At 47.4% G+C, this 21,478-nt stretch overlaps 1 protein-coding gene across 1 annotated transcript; it reads left to right on the forward strand.

Moving 5' to 3' along the window:
* Positions 1–1,130: 1,130 nt before the first annotated feature.
* Positions 1,131–12,414, forward strand: LOC130890533 (H-2 class II histocompatibility antigen, E-S beta chain-like). Its single transcript, XM_057794541.1, has 6 exons — positions 1,131–1,308; positions 4,880–5,149; positions 10,005–10,286; positions 11,013–11,123; positions 11,501–11,524; positions 11,817–12,414. Exons 1-6 carry the CDS (start codon positions 1,209–1,211, stop codon positions 11,828–11,830), a joined length of 801 nt encoding a protein of 266 aa, XP_057650524.1. The 5' UTR covers positions 1,131–1,208; the 3' UTR covers positions 11,831–12,414.
* The last annotated feature ends 9,064 nt before the right edge of the window (positions 12,415–21,478 follow it).

A 21,478-nucleotide genomic window follows, 5' to 3' on the forward strand; every position in this document is an offset into this window, starting at 1 on the left:
GAGCCTGAGTTCTGCCACATCATCAGTAGCTGGGGAAAGCTGCTGCTGGAGATGTCCACACACCACAGCCTTCTCCAGCTCTAGTTAATGTGAGAGACCGTGGTGACTTCATCTGAAGTGGAGGCACTTAAATCACTTTTGACATCTACATCATTAAACCTCAGTGCAGTGAACCCTAGGTTAAAGGTGCCTGGCTCGCAGCCATCTTCCTTCACCTCCTTTGCTCCCACAAAGCTTCAAGCACACAGCTGTCCCAGCAGCCCTGTGTGGGAGAGGTGAACGCTCCCCCGGCGCTCAGACAGGTGAATGAATCACAGACCAACGCAGAGCGGGCTCAGCACTGTGGCCTGATTAATGTTCCAGCTGCAACTGGATCAAGCATTTAAAATAGTAAATAAACCAGGCAGGTGTGGCACACAACTTTAATCCCAGCAGATCTCTGTGAGTTCAAGGCCAGCCTGGTCTACTAGAGTGAATTCCAGGACAGGCTCCAAAGCTACAGAGAAACCCTGTCTCAAAAAACCAAATAAGTAAATGAAACAGTAAAAAAAAAATGATCCTTTTAAAAACATTTATTCTTTGAAAAAGTTGTACATGTGTACAATGTATTTTGATCCCATTCAACACCACTACCTCCTTGCAGCTTTCTCTGAGACCCCCCCCCACCATGTCTCCCTCCGAACTTCATTTCCTCTTTAAGGAAAAAAATTAACATCCCACTGAGTCCAGTAAGCACTGCCCACATGCGCACAGATGTGAGGCCCATCCACCATGGACATGAATTACCAACCAACAGCATCCCTGCCCCCACAAAACAGCTATCGCTTTGTTAGTTTAGTTCTTGGTTTGTTGGTTGGTTTGAGACAGGCTCTAACAAAGTAGACCAGGCTGGCCTCTAACTCAGAGACCCAGCTGCCTCTGCCTCCCAAGTGCTGGGATTGGAGGCTTGGGCTGTCAGGCCAGGCTGAGTGTCTTTTTAATGAAGGGAATTGCAAGTTTCAGAAGGGGACCGTCCTACTGCATCTTTAGTCAGCAACTGATGATGCTGGTCTGCTCTGCTGATGATTGGCTCCTCACACTGACTTTACCCAATCAGACCAGAGCAGTGACTCCCCAGGTTCTTACTGTCCTGGCAATGGGTAGAGAGAGGACATAGTTTCTTCTGTGTGCTTTGTCTACTCCTGTTCCGGTCTCTCCTCTCCTCCAGCATGATGCGACTGTGGCTCCCCAGAGGCCCCTGGGTGGCAGCTGTGGTCCTGACGCTGATGGAGCTGAGCCCTCCCGTGGCTTTGATCAGGGACCCCCGACGTAAGTGCACACTTCAGGGGGTGGGGAACTAAGGGGGCCGACTTCTCACTGTCCCTGTTCAGCCTTTTGAATCTACTGATATTTCTGTGACCACCCACTGTCCTCACATTAAAACCAAATAGGAACCTGTCTGCCTATGTTCTCAGATCTATATTATAAAACATGGGGTTAAATTAACCCTTTGCACAGGGCTTGTCTTCATTGTGTTGAGCTATGACGAAGAGATTTCTCTTTAAAAAATAGAACTTCATGTGTGTATTTGTATTCTATGTTGTATGTATGTTTCTGTTTTTTTTTTTTAAGTTAAAAAATCAGTCAAATATTGAAGTAATCAAAGGTTTCTCTGGAAATGTCACAGAGTTAGGGGAAATGGCATGCATTCCGGAGACGATCCCTGTGCATCCTCTCCAGGACATGAGGCCTCTGCCTGGGCACCTGGGAGGCTGAGCCCAGGGCTTTGCCTTTCTCTCTGCCTGACTCCAGTGTCTGTGCAGCCTGTTCTCACATGGGGAGTCTTCTGGGTGATGCGTTAGTTCCCTTTCTCCTTGGGAGCACAGGGCAGTTAGTGCAGCCTTAGAGAGTATGGGCTGTGTGAGCTGTTTCAAAGTCTGTGAGGCCTCTTCTGAGACCCCGAGGCAGGTTAGAGCCCATTTGATGTTTGTGGTGTGAATCTCTCTCTGTTTCATTTTCTCCTACATTCTCAGTCCTGAGCTGATGGAAAGGACCTGACTCCTCTCTGCATCTTGTGATCCACTTCTAGTTTCATGACCCATGTCTACACCGCACACAGGAAACCCAAAGTCCGGGGTCTGCATATGGGATATGAAAGATGGGGTTATTAACACTGCTAAGATGTGACCCCAAATGCTGGGACTGTGGCCGAGCATCTGAGCCGTCTCTGCTTTAACTTACGTAAAGTGAGGATGAGGATGTTGTTCATAGAGCTGTTTAGGTCTTGGCAGGGAAGGCCGTGTAGAGCACTGGGGGCTGCTGCTCACTGTGTGCTTCCTCTCTGTAAGTGCTGTCATCTCACACATCAGATGACACAGAAGCTTCCAGGTTGCCTCTCTCCTCATCATCACACTCCACAGTCCAGGCTCCTGCCCTTGCATCATCATCCTGCACACAAAATGTTTTTTTTTAAAGATTTATTTATTTAATGTATGAGTGCTCTATCTGCATGTATGACTTTATGCCAGAAGAGGGCATCAGATCCCACTAGAGATGGCTGTGAGCCACCATGTGATGCTGGAACTTGAACTCAGGACCTCTGGTAGAGCAGCCAGTGCTCTTAACTGCTGAACCATCTCTCCAGTTCCATCAAACTAACTCTTCTTATGGCTTCTGAAACTATCATTTTCCCTTCATTTTTTAAATGTAAATCAAACCCTTCACTATCATCAGTAACATCTCAAAACATATAGATCAGATATTCTGCTGTCTCTCTCTCACACAGCCCTGAGCAGTGATGACTGCCGCAGGTATTGTCCCACACAATGCACTGAACTTCATCTTTCCGTGAATTCGGTGAGATGGTGATATCCGGTGCTCACATGTATTTGAGTTACTTTTAACAGACCTCTTGTACATTTTCTGAGTTATATTAAGCATTAAAATGAAAAACTATACATCTGATGTGTCTTGCCCCATCTCTGTTGAAACTACAGAAACTCACATGACTGACACCCTCACCTGTCCCTGGGGTCACACTTGGCATCTGATTTAAAAGTTCTAGTTTTTGAATTCTCTGGATCTGTAATTTAAATGAGGGATTGAGGGTCAGAGTTGGAATCATGGTTTTCACTTCCAGAAACTTCTCCAGTAGTTTCCAGAAGTTTCCGTCAACCCCACGGCTTCTGAGTTGGGCTCCTATTGGTCCCCACAGTCTCGTCTCCCACCTGCCGCCCTCACGCCCTGTGCACTGTTGATCATGAACTCAGTGTTGGCAGGAGGTGTTGTCTCAGCTGAGATGCGCCCCCTCCCCTGACACTGACAGTCCCCCTCCCCCTCCCCTAACAGTCCCCCTCCCCCTCCCCTGACACTGACAGTCCCCCCTCCCCCTCCCCTGACACTGACAGTCCCCCCTCCCCCTCCCCTGACACTGACAGTCCCCCCCTCTTCTTCTGGCTCCATCTGTGACACTTCTTCCCTGTCACTCCCCAGAGGGCTTCTCTGTCCCCTCCTGTCACTCAAGTCTTCCTGTTACTGGAACTCCGCCCCTCTCCTATTTGTTCCTCACTCTCACAATTTAAGCTCCAAAGAGGAGGAGGCAGCATCTGTTTTCCCTCTGTGGATCCCCTGGGTCAGCAGAGGTCAGCACTGAGAGAGGGGCAGCTGTGGGACCAGAGAGGGGCACACCCTGCTGGCCCAAATACATCATTGGGGTGCTGATCTTTGGGGAGGTGACCTGAACCTGGAAGCCAACACCAGTCCCTCCTCAATGGCCTGTGACAGGATTGTTCTGTTCTCAAGTTTATATCCAAATAGGACATTTTCCCTTGGAGCCCTGGGACCAGCAGCAAAATTCACCCTCAGCAGGGGACACTTGCGATGACCAAGAGCCTGTGACAGGGAAGCTCACAGTCTGTGACCCTACACAGAAACCACAGGCAGCTGAGGAATGCTGAGGGGTGTGAGAAACAGTCTTCCCCAGGGGGGCGCACACCAACTTGTTATCCAATCCCAAATGGTCAGCCCTAAAAACATGCATACAATAACTTTGCAGATGAGAAGGGTGTGTTCATGTATTTAGGAATGTATAAGTATATGCATATATGTATGTAACCATTAATAACAAAAGCAGCCATGAATTTGAAAAGAGAGCAAGGAAGAGTATGTAGGAAGGCTGGGTGTGTCAATGATAAAATTATATCACACTCACAAAAACTAAAAGAGTCTCACTGGCTGTATAAACCATAGTGGGAGAGAGAAAGAAAGATTAAGGATTAGGGTGGGTGGAGAGGTGGGGAAGATCTGTGTGGAGTTGAGGGAAGGGAAACTGTGATCAGAAGATTTTGTATGAAAAAGTCTATTTTCAATAATAATAAAGAGAATACCATGGAGGTAAAATGGTCAATCAACCTCCACATCCTTTTGGGTTCTGTAGGGCATAGATGAGGGGGAAAAAAGTGTGGGCACCTCCTCTCCTGTTAAGTCTGGATGTGGTAAACTCGATCTGCCCTGTTTGGTTGATAACCATGGGACCCCGCCCTTTTCTGAAGAGAAAGGGGAGGAGAAGTGGATAAGGAGGGTGGGGGAGGGACTGGGAGGAGAGGAGGGAGGGGGAAATGGTGCAGGATGTAAAGGAAGGAAGGAGGGAGGGAGGGAGGAGGGAGGGGGGAGGGAGGGAGAGCAGGAGGGAGAGGGGATTTCCCCGGAGTTCATCCCTCTTTCCTCCTTTAACCCTTGTCAACTACTTGGGCAGGGCTGTGTGTTCTTCAGCACTGAGGGTTGTGGTGACGTCAGAGGTGGGCTGGGGCAAGCCTGGGTCTGGTCATCTGTAGCAGCTGAAGAGGGACTGGAGATTCAGGCGTCTTGTCTCCAGAGAAGAAGATCATTCCTGTCTCCATAGCTCGATTCTTGGAACAAGTTAAACACGAGTGTCATTTCTACAACGGGACGCAGCGCGTGCGGTTTCTAGACAGATACTTCCACAACCGGGAGGAGTACGCGCGCTTCGACAGTGACGTGGGCGAGTACCGCACGGTGAACGAGCTGGGGCGGGGCATAGCCGAGGACTGGAACAGCCGGAAGGAGCTCCTGGAGCAGAGGCGGGCTGAGGTGGACACTTACTGCAGGCACAACTACGGGGTTATAGAGAGCTTCACTGTGCAGCGGAGAGGTGAGATGCGCGGGGGAGAGGTTGGAAACAGGGTGAGGGGGCTGTGAGGAAGCAGTTGGAGGATGAGTGCTTGCAGGCCTGCGTGTGTGTGTGTGTGTGTGTGTGGTGTGTGTGCGTGTGTGTGTGTGCGGTGTGTGTGTGGTGGGTGGTTTGTGTGGTGGGTGGTGTGTGTGGGGGGTATGGTGTGGTGTGTGTGTGTGTGCGCGCGCGCGCGTGTGTGTGTGTGGTGGGTGGTTTGTGTGGTGGGTGGTGTGTATGTGGTGTGTGTGTGGTGTGTGTGTGTGGTGTGTGTGTGGTGTGGTGTGTGTGTGTGCGCGCGTGTGTGTGTGGTGTGGTGTGTGTGTGCGCGTGCGTGTGTGTGTGTGGTATGGTGTGGTGTGTGTGTGGTATGGTGTGGTGTGTGTGTGAGTGTGTGTGCGTGGGTGGTGGGTGGTGTGTGGGTGGTGTGTGTGGGGGTGTGTGTGTGGGTGGTATGTGGTGTGTGTGTGGTGTGTGTGTGTGTGCGTGGGTGGTGGGTGGTGTGTGTGTGTGGTGTGTGTGTGTGTGCGTGGGTGGTGGGTAGTGTGGGTGGTGTGTGTGTGTGTGGTGGGTGGTTTGTGTGGTGGGTGGTGTGTGTGTGGTGTGGTGTGTGGGGGGGTATAGTGTGTGTGGTGTGTGTGTGTGGTGTGTGTGTGTGGTGTGGTGTGTGTGGGGGGGTATAGTGCGTGTGTGTGTGTGGTATGGTGTGGTGTGTGTGTGTGTGGTGGGTGGTGTGTATGTGGTTCGTGTGGTGGGTGGTGTGTGTGTGTGTGCGTGTGTGGGGGGGTATGGTGTGGTGTGTGTGTGGTGTGTGTGTGGTGTGTGTGTGTGTGGTGTGTGTGGTGTGTGTGTGTGCGTGTGTGTGTGGGGGTATGGTGTGGTGTGTGTGGTGTGTGTGTGTGTGGTGTGTGTGTGTGTGGTGTGTGTGTGGTGTGGTATGTGTGTGTGTAGTATGATGTGTGGTGTGTGTGTGGTATGGTGTGCGTGTGTGTGTGTACAGGAGCCCAAGAGGCTGCTGGACTCCCTGCAGCTGCAGCCACAGGGGTTTTAAGCAGCCTGACTGGGGCCTTGGGAACAGAACTCCTGTCCTCACCAGGAGCTGCAGCCCTGTTAACTCTGATCACCTCTCCAGCCCTGAGAGAATGTCCAGACTGCCCAGACTGCGGAGGGATGGACACTGTGTAAAGATGCATCAATCTAAGCTTAAGCAGGAGGGTTAGGAGGAAGGGGTCCAACAGAGGGAGCTAAAGCCCAGGGTGTGGGCTTCCCAGAGACAGTCACACAGAGGGAGACCTGCCCCTGGCTACAGCCCCCACAGGAAGAGCAGGCAGGGGGTTGTCTTGGCTTCAGTCATATACAGTGTTTGACTCTCAGGAGACACCTCAACATTTTTCTGAGAAGATTCTTTTCTCTCTCTTTTGATCAGAGATATATGAGGTGGCTCTGCAGGTTCCTTGGGTGGGGGTGAACTCGGGAGCCTCTACTGTTGCACAGGGGTTTAGTGTGTGTCCCATCCCTGTAGTGAGTCCCTGGTGAGAAACTGCAGGCCACAGCTGGGGACAGAGAAACAACACAGCAGCTGCTGATTGTTGCTTAGCTGAAGGCTTCAGTCACCCAGAGTGAGGGCCTCTCTCTCCTCTCAGGTCCCCAGTGTTTCCTGGACTTTCCCTCCTCCCTCAGCTGGAACAATGTGTGCTGTGCTCGCAGAAGCAGCTCACTGAGAATGAAGTGTCAGACTGAGCGGTGTGGGGAGTCAGGGGTGCGGAGGTTCGTGACCTGTGAATGGAAGATTATCCAGAAAGAGCTGCCCCAGCTGCAGGGCTGGGGACTCACGAGACCTTCGGTGATGTGGGGAGGTTGGAATGTTGCAGATCCACAGGCTAATCATAATTAATCCTGACCTGTCATTGGTCCCCTTAATAGACGTTCTTTGTCCCCCTCCGTCTCTTCCTGGACATCCTGGACTACAGAGTGAAACCTTTCGGGATGTGTGGAACTGTCAGGCACATACTTTCCCCACTCGGAAGCCAAGATTGTCATCAGAGCCTTGAGACCATGGCCAGTTCCCCACTGTGCTGTGACCCCGCCCACCCAATGCTTCCATAATGCACTTGCAAAGTTTTTATTCATCAAATGCTTTGTTCTGTTACCATAGAAACATCACAGATCAATCACCATGTGGGAAAATGTAATTTGGGGTCATCTGACTCTGTATTCTTGGGCCATGGCCACACATATTTGGCTCTAGAATCAACTGTCCCTTGTCACCCTGAGGGGACACCTGTATCACTGACTGATCACAAGGCGCCTCTGCCTTTTCTGGGCTCCTTAGGGCTAACGTCCCTGGTGTTGTTTGTTTCCTTATTCACGACTTTTACTTTACTGGATGATCCACACTCAGCCTTTAATTCACGTTTCCTTATTTAATGTGTCAGCATTGCTGTCTTGATGAGGAGGAGTGAGTTACAGGTCCCGTGTTCTTCCTCTGTCTGCCTCACGCCCCCGCCTCAGATCTGCTCTCCTGTCTGGTGTGAGAGGCTGTGAATCCAGGAACCCAGAGACACCTGACATTCAGACACTCAGGCCCCTCCTGTGAAATGAGCCAGTGTTGGCATGTGACCTGTGGGCCTGGTCCTGAACACTTTACCATCTTGGGGTTACTCAGGATGTCACCTGGTGCCTGACAAAATTCTGAATTTGGGGTTCTGACCAGCTGTGTTTCTTGACCTGGTCCCACAGAATAAGAAGGGAGAGGAAGGGAAACTGGAGGAGCCAGGAATGGCTGCTGTGCCCCTCTAGTGTTAGAAGTTACAAGCAGAGAAAAAAGCCAGAGAACGTGCAGATGTGGGGATGGCAGGCTGTGGGCTCAGGTGCAGCCAGGAGTGTGGTGATTCTGGTTTGGTGTGTGTCCTAGTCAGGGTTATTTTTGCTGTGGTGAAACACCATGGCCAAAGCAAATCGGGGAGGAAAGGGTTATTTAGCTTATACACTCTCCATGTTCATAAATAAAGGAAGTTAAGTTAGTAACTCAAACAAGGCAGGAACCTGGAGGCAGGAGCTGATGCAGTAGCCATGGAGGAGTGCTGCTTACTGTTTTGCTTCCTGTGTCTTGCTCATCCTTCTTTCTTAGAGAACCCAGGACCAGCAGCCCAGGGAAGGCACCATCAGTAATGGCTGGGCCTTTCTCAATAATCAAGAACTGAGGAAATGTCCTACAGGCTTGTCTGAGTACGACCTCATGGAGGCATTTAATACACTGAGCTTGTGTCCTTTCCGATGACGTCAGCTTGTGTCAAATTGACATAAAACTTCCCACAGCCATATGACGTGTTGAAAATCCCACTTACAGAACTCAAGGTGGGGAGTTTCTTCACAAAACTTGGGAAGATTGTAGAGAGTTGAACTGAATTTTTTGTTTTTAAAGAAGGCTTCTTTAAACTACTTTAAAGGGAGGCAGGGAGATTTGCAGTGACGCCATGAGAACGGCTCTTACCCTGTGTTTTCCAGACAGAAACAGCAGGAGAAACACAGGGGCTTCTGTAGTTCAGGTAGGATTCTCCCCAACGCTGCCCTCTGTGCTTGTCCCCTGTTCTGCATGGGTCAGGGTGCAGACTGCAGCTCAGCCCACAATCCCTGCAGCTCATGCTGACAGGCCCCTGCTGAGGTGACTGTGAATCCCTGTGTAGCAGACAATGAGAGAACATTGACCTAAAGTATGGCAAAGTTGACTTATTTGGAGTTTTGCAAAAGCAGATGAGAAAAGATTCCTCAGTAAATCTTCCTGTCTCATACACAGAACTGTCATCTACAGCAGCACAAAATCTCATCGGTATTAATTTTTTTTATTTATTTATTATTTATACAATATTCTGTCTGTGTGTACGCCTGAAGGCCAGAAGAGGGCGCCAGACCTCTTTACAGATGGTTGTGAGCCACCATGTGGTTGCTGGGAATTGAACTCAGGACCTTTGGAAGAGCAGGCAATGCTCTTAACCACTGAGCCATCTCTCCAGCCCCTCTCATCGGTATTAATAATAAAAACTCAGAGTCAGATATTAGGGGGTGAAAGCAGAGAGATCAGAGAAGCCGAGCCAGTCACTAGAGTTCTTGCCTCTATCAATGTTGAGACCAAAAGGGCGATCGTGTCCTCAGCCTGCATCCTGACACTGACTGCCTGGACCGCACTGCCTGGACTGACTGTCTCAGCCTGCACTTAGCTGCTGCCTCCTTCTGCCTTGTATTCCTCTCTCCATCCAGCCATTCAGTGCTGTCTCCACCTCCCTAGTGTTGTGATTAAAGGCTATGATCTCAAGTGCTAGGATCATCTTTGTGTGAGCTCTGTTTATCTTTTAAACAGATTTAATATTGTGTAGCCCAGGGTGGCCTTGAACTAATCAAAATCCATCTGCCACTGTCTCCTGAGTGCTGGGATTAAAGGTGTGTACCACTGCCTGACCTCTAGTGCCTTAGATCTCTGTACTCTGATTTTCAGGCAAGCTTTATTTGTTAAAACAGAAACAAAATATCAGTACAATCTATAGACAAGAAGAGACAGACTCTAGGGACAAATGTGTGTGATTTAGCCATTGGGGAAATTACCACAGCTGGAAGAAGAGTCTTTCCCTGGCAGAGAGGACATTCACCTCCAGATGGTGATTCCTTCAGGGAGTTGAGCTGAGAGCTGAAGCCTGTAAAAACACCCTAAGTCCAGGGACAACTGTGTTAGAATCTTAGTCCTGTCTGGACCTCAGCCTGGGGGCATGGTGGCTGACAGGAGGCCAACCTGGGGGGACAGCTCCGTCCTCATGACTTATTCTCACCTCTACTTCTCCTCTAGTTGAGCCCCAGGTGACTGTGTACCCGGCAAAGACACAGCCCCAGGAGCACCACAACCTCCTGGTCTGCTCTGTGAGTGGCTTCTACCCTGGCCACATTGAAGTCAGATGGTTCCGTAATAACCAGGAGGAGAAGGCTGGGGTCGTGTCCACAGGCCTGATCCGGAATGGAGACTGGACCTTCCAGACCCTGGTGATGCTGGAGACGGTTCCTCAGAGTGGAGAGGTTTACACCTGCCAGGTGGAGCACCCCAGCCTGACCAGCCCTGCCACAGTGGAGTGGAGTGAGTGGGAATCTCCTGACCCTGCGAATCCCCGCCCATCCGGGAGGGGTGTGGCTTACCCCTGTCAGCTCTCTCTGACCCTGTGAACCCGCCCCCTATAGGGCGTGGCTTACCCCTAACTGTCAGATCTCTCTAACCCTCTAAATCCCTGCCCCCAGGAAGGGGAGTGTCTTACCTCTGCCTGCTTTCTCAACCCACACACTATTTCCATTGGTTCTGTGCTGTCCTCTCCTTCAGCGTGGCTCACAGGGTAGGTGTGTGATCTTTTACGAGCACCTTTGCTCTTGGGAAGCAGTTATGCACGCCCCCCCCCAGCCTTCCGTGACATCACAGGCCCAGGGACCTGCTTGGCCCTGGCTGCAGCCTCTGCCTCTGTTGTGTTTCTGCTGCTGCTCATGGAGATGATGGACAAGGAGCAGCTCAGGGTCATGGCTGACCTCAGGGACGTCCAGTCTCAGCTCTGCCTTTGTTTAGCTCTGTCAGCCTCAGGACTGTGCATCCCCAGAGCTCAGAGGCTTCCTGTCAGCTCAGCTCAGGGCGGCCATATTAAGTCTCTTCATGCTGTGAACCTCTTGCTGTTTGATTGCTTCCAAACATCAGCAGGAGTGTTCAAGTCCAGCTCCCCAAGAACAGGCTTCTTCCTCGGTCTCAAAGCTCTGAATCTCAAGTTCTCAAGTGGATGCGGGATTTGGGATAAAAACCTCTAAACCCGGCTTCCTTTCTCAGGGGCTCAGTCCTCATCTGCACAGAACAAGATGCTGAGTGGAGTCGGGGGCTTCGTGCTGGGCCTGCTCTTCCTCGGGCTGGGGCTGTTCATCTACTTCAGGAACCAGAAAGGTAAGGAGCCTGGTGATGGCCAAGACTCCATAGCATTTCAGAGAAGAGACATAACTTTGTTCTCAGGATGTCACTGGCCCTGTGACTTCAGGTTCAATGGGCTCTGAACCCAACATTCTGTAGTTATTGGACTGAACCCTAAAGAGTGATAGCATATGGAGATGGGAAAGTTAAAATGGTTCTGACTTGAGAACTGGGAACAGAGGAAGAGTGAAGGAAGAGCCACCGGGCTGGTTTGTGCCTGAGGCTTCCTGAGCCCCCTCTCTCTGTCCACACTCCCCCCCCTGCCCTGGCTGCTGTGCTCTGTGCTGCCGGATGGATCACAGATGACAGATCTGCCCCTATGCACTTAGTGTCTATTTTGTTCTCTTCTCTAGGACAGTCTGGACTCCAGCCGACAGGTAACACCCTTCAGTCTTTCCTCAGAGACAGATCTGCTTTCCCTACAGGGTGGGCTGGGGTGTGAGGGACACCATGCAGAAACGCAGGGGAAGATAGAGACCCCAGGGCCTGGCCAGGTGGTTTGCACTGAGCCATGTTCCATTCACAAATCCTATACTCTACAGCAGTGTTGACCTGGGGCGTGAGAAGTTCTCTCTGCTCACTGTCATTCTGTCAGGAGAGGCCTGAAGTGGTGAGAGAAGCCACTGCAGAGTTAGGTCTGGAAATGCCACTGTTCCCTGTGTTCTGCAGGACTCCTGAGCTGAGGTGACAAGGCTGAAGGATGGAGCTCTCTTGCCATGAAATCATGACCTATCTGGCTGGCTCGAGTTCCTCCATTGACAGTGCTGCCCTAGGACCTGACTCCTCCTGGCTCTGGACCCTGCAGACCTGTTAACCCTGACAGCCTGCTTAGACCCTTCCTGGGCCTGGTAGCCCGGGGACAGAAGCCCCCTCCCTTTTGCCCCCTGCCTTTTGTCTGGAGCTTCTGAGCCAGGCTGCTGCCATGAGCTTTCTTACATTTTCCTCAAATAAACAAAGAACAAAAATCACCTGCTTCAGAGAGTTTCAAGAAGAAACAGCAAAGAGGAAGGAATGACTCACTGTTAGACACTGTGCAGGATAAGCATCACAGATTGGGTATAAGAAATAAAAATCCAGTGTTAAATATTACTTGTTAAAAATTAGAGTATTTTTCTAAATTAGATTGATTTTGAAAAGACAACATCTAATAGATCAGACATGCTGTCTAAGCACACAAGAAGGGACTCCGTGAGAGCTGTGGTGGAGGAGGGAGATGCTGCTGTGTCCCTGTCACAGTGTGGGTGAGGACACGGTCAGGGCGATGCTCTGAGTCCCAGGAGCTCCGTCCTTTGCTCTATGGAGCAGCTGGAGGGTAAGAGAAAGGCGCTTGCGTTGGTTGAGAATCTGGAAGGTTCTGCTCTGGGGTTTGACCTGATGAGCCAGTCTCTGAACACCTGAGGATTTCCTCTGGCCTCTATATTATGATTCTGCATGCCAGAGACCTTGGTGGGTGAGAACCAACTGGAAATGTCTGATTGCATATGTTTTTCCAACGTGTGTTCAGAATTTCCACATAAAACCTGACAAATCTTTTTTTTTTTTTTTTTGGTTTTTCGAGACAGGGTTTCTCTGTGGTTTTAGAGCCTGTCCTGGAACTAGCTCTTGTAGACCAGGCTGGTCTCGAACTCACAGAGATCCGCCTGCCTCTGCCTCCCGAGTGCTGGGATTAAAGGCGTGCGCCACCACAAGGATTTTAAACACACAAAAGCAGAGTCAAGCACGACTTCTTGGTAACCATCTTTTCTCTGGTAGGCTCTGTTTTTGGGTGGTGAACAGAGGCATGGCTCCTTTAAGAGACAGCTTTCTGTCTTGGTGCTAGCAGCAAAAAATGGCAGCTCTTTTAAGAGGCCCTACAACCAAACAGTCACATGGTGTTTAGGAGCAGCCAGTGGCATGATGCTTTGTCGTGGCATGAAGTCCTAATTGTGCCAGAATTGGGGCAGTAAACATGGCTTCCAGAGCTGGTGATAAACATGCATCTACCATGAGACTATCCTCTCAGGGAACTGAAGGGAATAAGTCAGCAACAGCATGCCATGGTCTAAGCTACACAGCAGTGTTTTTGCTCATAAAAAAAAAAAAAAGGGGGATACAGATATGTAGTAATGACAGATTCAGACAAAAAGAGTCTCCAATGGGTCACCATGTGTTCAAAAATTATGCATATGGTTGGGAGAGAGAAAAAAGAAAATATACAGCCTTAGATTAAAAACTATAATTTTAAAATAAAGTCCTTAAAAGGAATATAGTAAGGAAAATCTAATAAGCTGTGTTAAGATGGAAAATACACAGAAAGTCTGGATACTGTAATTGTTTTTGTCTTTAAATTTTTTACTACTAATGACTAAGAGACATTTGATTATGAAAGATTCTAGATCAAACCAACATATATTTAAAAAATATCTTGACATCAAAACTTAAGTCAAAAGATTAAGTTGGGAAAGAGACTCTGTTTTTTTTTCCACTGGGAATGAGAGCCTCTGGATTCATTCTGGCTTAAGAAAAATTAGGTTTGATCAAGGAAGACCCTCTGAAAAATCTCCCATGGGAATGGGTGGCCGAGGTGATTCAATGTTTCAGAGCACCTTTGTTGCAGTTTCTTCTGAGTTCTGCTTTCAGAAATATTCAAGACTGCCTCATAGAATATCCCAGCAAGGACTTGACCATAATCCTGAATTTTCTCAGGGTTTCCCAGAGATTATCAGTGCCTCCAGTAAACAGGAAGTAATTTAAAGAACTTCCCCTACATTCCCCAAAATAAGTTATGATTGTTTGTCATCATTTAGGGGCTTGGTTACAAGTTGCTATTGGTAGTGGTCAGGAAAAAAGCTAAACAAAAGAGTTTAGATTCAGGGATTCTGTTCTGAAAACAAAGAAGGATATAGAAATGATAGGATAAGATGGTATATTATTTAATCTCATATAATATAAAATACAACTATTAATCATACGTATTTTAAATTGGAATGGGTTTTGAGTTGTTGATACAAATTTAAAGTTAATTTCGTTTTACTGTATTTCTATTTCAACTCATGTCGATGGTATGTTTATGCATCTCATTTAAAAAATGTAATATACAATTAAGAAATACAAATTAATGGTCATCTATAATAACAAATTTATAGTCACACTAGTTAGGATTTCTAGGTATACAAATATATATTTCAGATACACAGGTAATCTTCAATCACTTCAAAAATCTACAGAATATGGTATTGAAAATGTTTTTAAGAACTTAGACTATTCTCATCAGTGAGACATATCTGCTCTGGTGGCACTAATTACTTCAAAGAAGATGATGGACATTGAAGAAACTCCATACGGAATGATTTTTTTTATGGCAAAAACTAGGCATGTGAGCAAAGAAACTACCCATGCCACAATTACTGACAGTTACTGTCCAAACTGGCCAGCAGGTGCAGTGGCATTTCATTTACATGTTAGTAAATAAAACTTGCCTGTGGATCAGAAAAGTAAAACAGCTATACTGGCCTCATAGACCAGGCAGCAATAAGACACACCTCTAATCCCAGTAGCCATACTAGCTTGCTGTAGAATCCAGGTGGTAATGGTAAATGCCCTTAATCCCAGAATTTGAGAGAATTATAAAACAGAAAAAGACAGCTCTCGGTCACAGTCTCATTCTGGGGTTCTTGGAGGCAGGATTGCCATTTTCAGACTGAGGGGGAGGTAAGAGCCACTGGGATGGCTGCTTTGGTTTTTTTGTTTTGTTTTGTTTTGTTTTTGGTCTTCAGGTTGTACCCCAATTTCTGTCTCTGAGTTTTTATTAATTGTTCTTCAAACAGGATGCAAGAAAGGTGACTGCTGAACTTTGCCAAGAGAAGTTAAGACAGTCCTTCCAAGTTCCCTGTTTCACAGGAACTCTTTCTAGACCTGTAAGACAGAGTTCAATGCCCCAACATTACAGAGGAACTTTAGGTGTCTGTCCAAGTAGCCTGATGTCCCTGTCATTAGGTAACATTTCACCCTCTGGGTTCACTGATGGAGTTGAAGACTAAATGTTATAATTTTAGCTTTTCTTAGTTTTAATAGAAAATAAATTAGATACAAAATTTTAGACTCACCAAGATGAGACAGATAATTAAGTATTTTCTCTTATATGTCTCACTGATTAAAATAGTCTAAGTTCTTAAAACATTTTAAATACCATATTCTGAAGGTCTTTGAAGTGTTTGAAGATTACCTATGTATGTGAAATATATATTTGTATACCTAGAAAATTTAAATGGCAAATGGATTGGATATTGTTACTGTAATTCTTACTTAATAAATTTTTTCATTGTATATAGTTTTACTCTATTAAGGTTGAAACCCTCCTTTTTAATTAGACAAAAAATGAGCAATGCTGTGGAATAATCCTTTTCTACATTATACATATAAAAATGCGGACAGACCTGTAGCTGTGCAGGAAGTTAGGTGAGAAATCCAAACTGAGAATGATGCGAAGAAGGAGGGCAGAGTCGCGGGAAGGAAGACACGCTAGAGCACAGGTAAAGGCATGAATCACATGGCAATACATAATTAATAGAAATGTGTTGATTTGAATGTAAGAACTAGCTAGCAACAAGTATGAGATATTGCCTGAGTATTTATAATTAACATAAGCTCTGTGTGGTGATTTGGGAAGTGGCTGCTGGGTATTTGGGAACAGGCAGACAGGACAGGATATGTCTGATTACATGTGGGAAAAGCCCAGCCTGGCTTCTGCTTGTTCAGGACTCCTGACAAGAGCTCCCCTCTACCAGCCCAGGAGAACCACAAAGGCCCAATACTCCACCCCCATCACTGTGGCTGCTGAGGTGTGACTTCCTTGTCTGAATAGACTGGTGACCTTAGAACAGGGAGTCACCTTGGGCTATTCTCCCCACCTTGTCGTCCTTCTGTGACCCATGTGTGGAATATAAAGTTCACTTCCCTGGGAGACCACAAAAAATCTGATGCTTGTCTATTGAGAACTTTTTATAGGGCTTTTAAAAATATTGAATTTCTCTGTTTTCATCGAGAACAAAATTTAACTTACTTTATGTACTGTGATAAAAGATATTTTATTGTACTTAATTTCCTGATGATTTACTATTTAGTATGCATGTGTGTGTGCACATGTGTGTCTGCAAAATATAGTAATGAATGGAAACAAAACTGTCTTGACTGTCCATTTTCATGTCCAAACATGGTGCCTCAGTTATTTCTAATCCCAATTAATTTCTGATGATTTAATCAAAGATTACTCTACTATGTCAGACACTGTGTGCTGGGCTTACTGACGTATGACATGAAGGTTGACATTGTGATGGCAGGGGTTTTACTATACCCAAAATGGCTTTTTAAATATTTAAGTTAATTTTATTTAGGAAAAGTAACATTAATGTGAATAATCGCTATTAATTCCATGTTGTCAGAAACTTACTCATCACCAGAGATGGACTATCAATGAAGTAAATATGAAAATAATTTATCATTTTTTTAACAACACGAAACAACATTGCAGAGGTTCAACTTACAGGATGGGTTGGAAAGATGGGGCTAACAGACTTATTTCTGTTGGTGTCCAGGTGCAGGTGTGTATGTGTGTGTGTGTGTGTGCGTGTATGCATATGGGCAAACATGTATGTGCATGTGGAGGCTAAAAATCAGCCTCTGGTGGGCTGGAGAGATGGCTCAGTGGTTAAGAGCATTGCCTGCTCTTCCAAAGGTCCTGAGTTCAATTCCCAGCAACCACATGGTGGCTCATAACCATCTGTAAAAAGGTCTGGTACCCTCTTCTGGCCTGCAGACATGCACACAGACAGAATATTGTATATATAATAAATAAATATTTTTTTTAAAAAAAATCAGCCTCTGGTTCCATTTCTCAGTTACTAATAACCTCGCTCTCTCGAGACAGGGTCTACCACAGAGACTTGTAGACTTTTAGAGCTTTTAGGCTGGCAGACCACCCAGACCTGGGGACCCAGCTGTCTCAGTCACTCCAGTGCTGGGATGAGAAGAGGACACTCTGTTTCCCATGTGGATGCTGGGTACCCCTACTCATGTCCCCATTCCTGTATGACATGTTCCTTTCCAACTGAGCCATTTCCCAAACCCAGATTGATCAGTTTCTACAGTGTCCATACAACATGGAATTACAGGACAGTAACTCAGGATGACCATTAATTAGTGGTCAAATAGTGAAATAAAAATTTGAAAACTAATCTTTCTGATGGCTACTGTGGTGGCTCAGCAGGTGAAGGGTTTGCTATCAAGCCTGATGAGCTGAGTTCAAGCCCTAGGTCACTCATGGGAAGAACTCATTCTGAAAATTGTGCTTTGACACCACTTGATGCTGTGACATGTGACACATACTCACATAAACACATGGTAGATAAAAACATGTAATAAAAAGGTAAAGCATTAATAATCTTCCCACCAGGGCCTCTAAGCAAAAGTTTGTGATCTCATCTAGTACAGAGGTAAACACGGGAAGGTCATAATTTCAAAGCTAACCTGCTAGCTAATGAATCCTGCCTCAAAGTGAAGAGAGGTCTGCGGCTACAACTCTATGGGAGGCACTTGCCTGGCATGCATGAGGTCATACGCCCAACCCCTTGTATTTAATCTTCCCAGTGTGAGCTCTGACCTCTAAGGAGGTTGATGCTTTGCCATGGCACAGCTGACGGGAGATCTAGATGGAAAAGGAAACCTAAACTCCTTGTATGCTGTTAATCCTCACAGCTGTGAGAATCCCAGCTCCTCCCTGAGCATCCACAGCAACTCTGGATCTGACCTCAGTGTGTTGTGCTAAAGGATAAAACACAAGATACATCGAGTCAATGACATCAGAAAGAAGAACATCACCTCCAGCTGACCTGCAGAGATGAACACATCTCCCAGACCTGCGCACCAAGTCAGAGAACTGCTTCAGTCCAGATCCAGCTCTGCTGCACACTCCACACTCCCCAGACTCTTGCTCTCAGGACTTCAACTGAAACATGGCAGGACCCCACCCTCATCCCCCAGGATTTCCTTCCTCTCCTTTGCATGTCTCCCTTGAGGACTGGGCTGTGGATAAACACAGGGACCCTCCCGTGAGCTACGAAGGCAACACTGAAATCAGCAACAGTTCATGGACCAAGCTGGAACGGCCCTCATGTCAGGACTACATGACTCACCTTCAGTTTCCTTTAACCTCTCAGGGATTTCCCTAACTGAAGAAGTGCAGACTCCACTGTCCAATCAAGAGCCTGAGCTCTGCCACATCATCAGTAGCTGGGGAGAGCTGCTCCTGGAGATGTCCACACACCACAGCCCTCTCCAGCTCAAGGGAATGTGAGAGACAGTGGCGACTTCACTTGAAGTAGATGCATTTAAATCACTTTAGACATCTACATCATTAAACCTCAGTGCCTGGCTTGCGGCAATCTTCCTTCAAAAGCTTCAAACTCAAAATTGCCCCACAGTCCTGTTTAGAGGTGTAGGAGAACTGAATGCTCCCCCAGTGCTCAGACTGGTGAGTGAATCACAGACCATCTTAGAGCTGGCTCAGCACTGTGGCCTGATTAATGTTCCAGCTGCAACTGGATCAAGCATTTAAAATAGCAAATTAAATGATACTTTGAAGACATTTATCCTTTGAAAAAGTTACACATGTATGCAATGCATATAGATTCTATTCCCCACCTCTACCTGCTGCCAGCTTCCCGTGGGACCCTCCAACATGTCTCTCTCCCAACTGCATATTCACTTTTTAAAAAATTACCAACCCACTGAGTCCAGTTAGCACTGTCCACATGCACAGAGATATGGGGACGTCCATGGGGTCAGGGAATGAACTACCAACCAAGCCACACCCTGTCTCCCCCCACCTCAAAAAGAACTATCCTTAGTTTTTTTGTTGTTGTTGTTGTTTGTTGGTTGGTTGGTTGGTTGGTTTGATGGGGGCTTTTACAATGTAGACCAGGCTGGCCTCTAACTCAGAGACCCAGCTGCCTTTGCCTCCCAAGTGCTGGGGTAGGAGGCTTGGGCCTCCAGGTCAGGCTGAGTGTCTTTTTTTAAAAAATTATTTTCATTTATTTACTTATTCTTAAAAAAAAAAAAACCACTCTTTTCTCCATTGACATACCAATCCCAGTTCCCAGTCCCTCCCCGCCTCATGCTCCTTCCATCTTTTAATGGAGGGAATTACAAGTTTCATAAGAGGACCCTCTTACTGAATCTCTAACCAGCAACTGATGATGCTGGTTTCCTCTGCTGATGATTGGCTACTCACACTGACTTTACCCAATCAGAACCAATGATGTCCAAAAGTTAGAGATGATGGAAGAACAAAGAGATAGGGACGGGACAGCAGCCAGGGGACCAGAAACTCCTCGCCCACCTCTGCACCTCTCTCATGAGCAGACCCCCCCCCCCCCACCATCTTTCCCTTCCTGAGTCACCATCTCGGGAAGGAGTCGGTTTCAGGAAATCCCCAGCTAGGTGATCTCCTGATCCATGTGGCCAGGAGACTGAACCGACTTTGTGTTCCCAACATAAATCCTAGGAAGTCTCCACACCGGGGGCAGCATTTATCGCCGGGCTGGAAGGAAGCTCAAGACTCACAAGTTCAAGATTCAAGCTCCTGAGCGCTGTCGCAAAGTGGAGTGGGAAATGACCCCACAAGCAAGAGGCCGCTCTGGAGGCTGCACAAAATGGGCCATAAAATCTCCGTTGCAAGTGTCTGGCTTACTCAGGTCACTCTCACGAAACCTCAGCCCACAAATGGCTGGCAGCGTTTGCTGTCTGTGCCCTGACTGTAGCCTGCAGCTGCTTGAGCCATCACTAAGTAAAATGCACCAAAGCAACACAAAGTCTGTCAGACAAATTCGTTTGCTCCAGTTGAACCCTATTCTGGTTCTGTTTTAGTAGTAGCTTACATTGTTCAAAGGTTGTATTCTTTCTATAGAATAAGATGCTAAAATTTGGGGCTAGAGAGATGGCTCAGCGATTAAGGGCACTGGCTGCTCTTCCAGAGTACCAGGGTTAATTCCTAGCACCCATACGGCAGCTCTCAACTATCTGTAACTCCAGTTCTGGGGATCTGACCCCCTTATCTGGCCTCCACTGACATAGCATGCACACGGTGCCCAGACGTGCACGTAGGCAAAGCACCCATATACATAAAATGAATAGATCTCTTTAAAAAGAGACACAAAAATTTTAAAACGATAAGTAGTATAGGATAGTATATTAACTCTGTCTCAGCCTATTGGGTGTATTCACGGCAGTTGCTCAGATCGACTCCTGTTGACGCATCCTCAGGAATTTTCATGAGTGTGATTGATTTCACCCGTGAGAACAGTCAGTGTGAGGTCCAGATACCTTCCATGGTCCTCCAGTCTCCAGAGTCCATGAGACAAGCAGAGTAGCTGAACCTGAGAGGGGTTCCTGGGGGCCCCAGCTGATCCATGGGAGTGGAGGGTGAGGCTGTGGAGCGGAGCCCTGGGTGAGCTGAGACGCCTGACTGACTGGCAGATGGTGTCCGATTCAAACGGGACTAGAGGACGCCAGAGTTGCAGCAGGTGCGTGACCCCGCCAGTGCCCGAAGCAAACTGTGGGTGTTGACACCTGGCTGAGGACACGGGATGAAGACTGATTTTTCTCCTGTGTTCTCAGCCGTTACCAACAAAATCACCATCTCGCCACAGTTTTCATCCATAGAAGTTAATTTGGATCCTTAGTTAGTTTAGAAAAACTAAATCAAACCTGCAAAAACGTTTTTTAACATCAGTCACTCCTCCTTCTAGTGCTTGACATGGATTCCGACGTAACAGTTCCGCACAACCGTGATTTGTCGACTGTCTGCATCCTGAGAGTTCTATTTTCCTGCACTTTGCCTGGACATTTTGTGTTTAGTCTTAGGCACTATGAATTTGTTCTGTTCTTTGGACCCAGTGTCTAAGGAATGGTCAAGGGTTTCTAGTCTAGTCGAGAGCAGCAGAGCTCATTTGAGCCGAAGCACTGTCCCTTCCAGGTGTTTCTTACCCTTGTCGTCCATAGCTCTGACTGGGGAAGAAGAAAATGAGCCGTCCTCTCCTCTGCTGAAGTGAAAGCTTGCATTTTCTCTATTAATTTTTTGTTAGTGTGTGTGTGTGTGTGAATGCACATGTGAGTACAGTTGATGTGGAGGTCAGGAAAGGGCATTGAATCTCCTGGAGTTGAAGTCACAGGCAGTTGTGAGCCTCCTGGGTCTGGGGGCTGGGAATTTTCTCAGGTCCTCCGCAAGAACAGCAGGGGCACATGCCCTTGACCTCCAAGTCGTTTCTCCAGCCCCTATTTCCCCTATTAACAGCTTA

Source organism: Chionomys nivalis, chromosome 19, assembly GCF_950005125.1.
Source record: "Chionomys nivalis chromosome 19, mChiNiv1.1, whole genome shotgun sequence".
Lineage (NCBI taxonomy): Eukaryota > Metazoa > Chordata > Mammalia > Rodentia > Cricetidae > Chionomys > Chionomys nivalis.

Bases quoted from the DNA above. Each gene is read 5' to 3' on its own strand.
- LOC130890533 (XM_057794541.1), top strand. From the start codon at position 1,209: ATGATGCGACTGTGGCTCCCCAGAGGCCCCTGGGTGGCAGCTGTGGTC. The intron at 1,309-4,879 runs GTAAGTGCACAC...CTGTCTCCATAG, and splicing joins TTTGATCAGGGACCCCCGAC to CTCGATTCTTGGAACAAGTT. The intron at 10,287-11,012 runs GTGAGTGGGAAT...TTCCTTTCTCAG, and splicing joins CCCTGCCACAGTGGAGTGGA to GGGCTCAGTCCTCATCTGCA.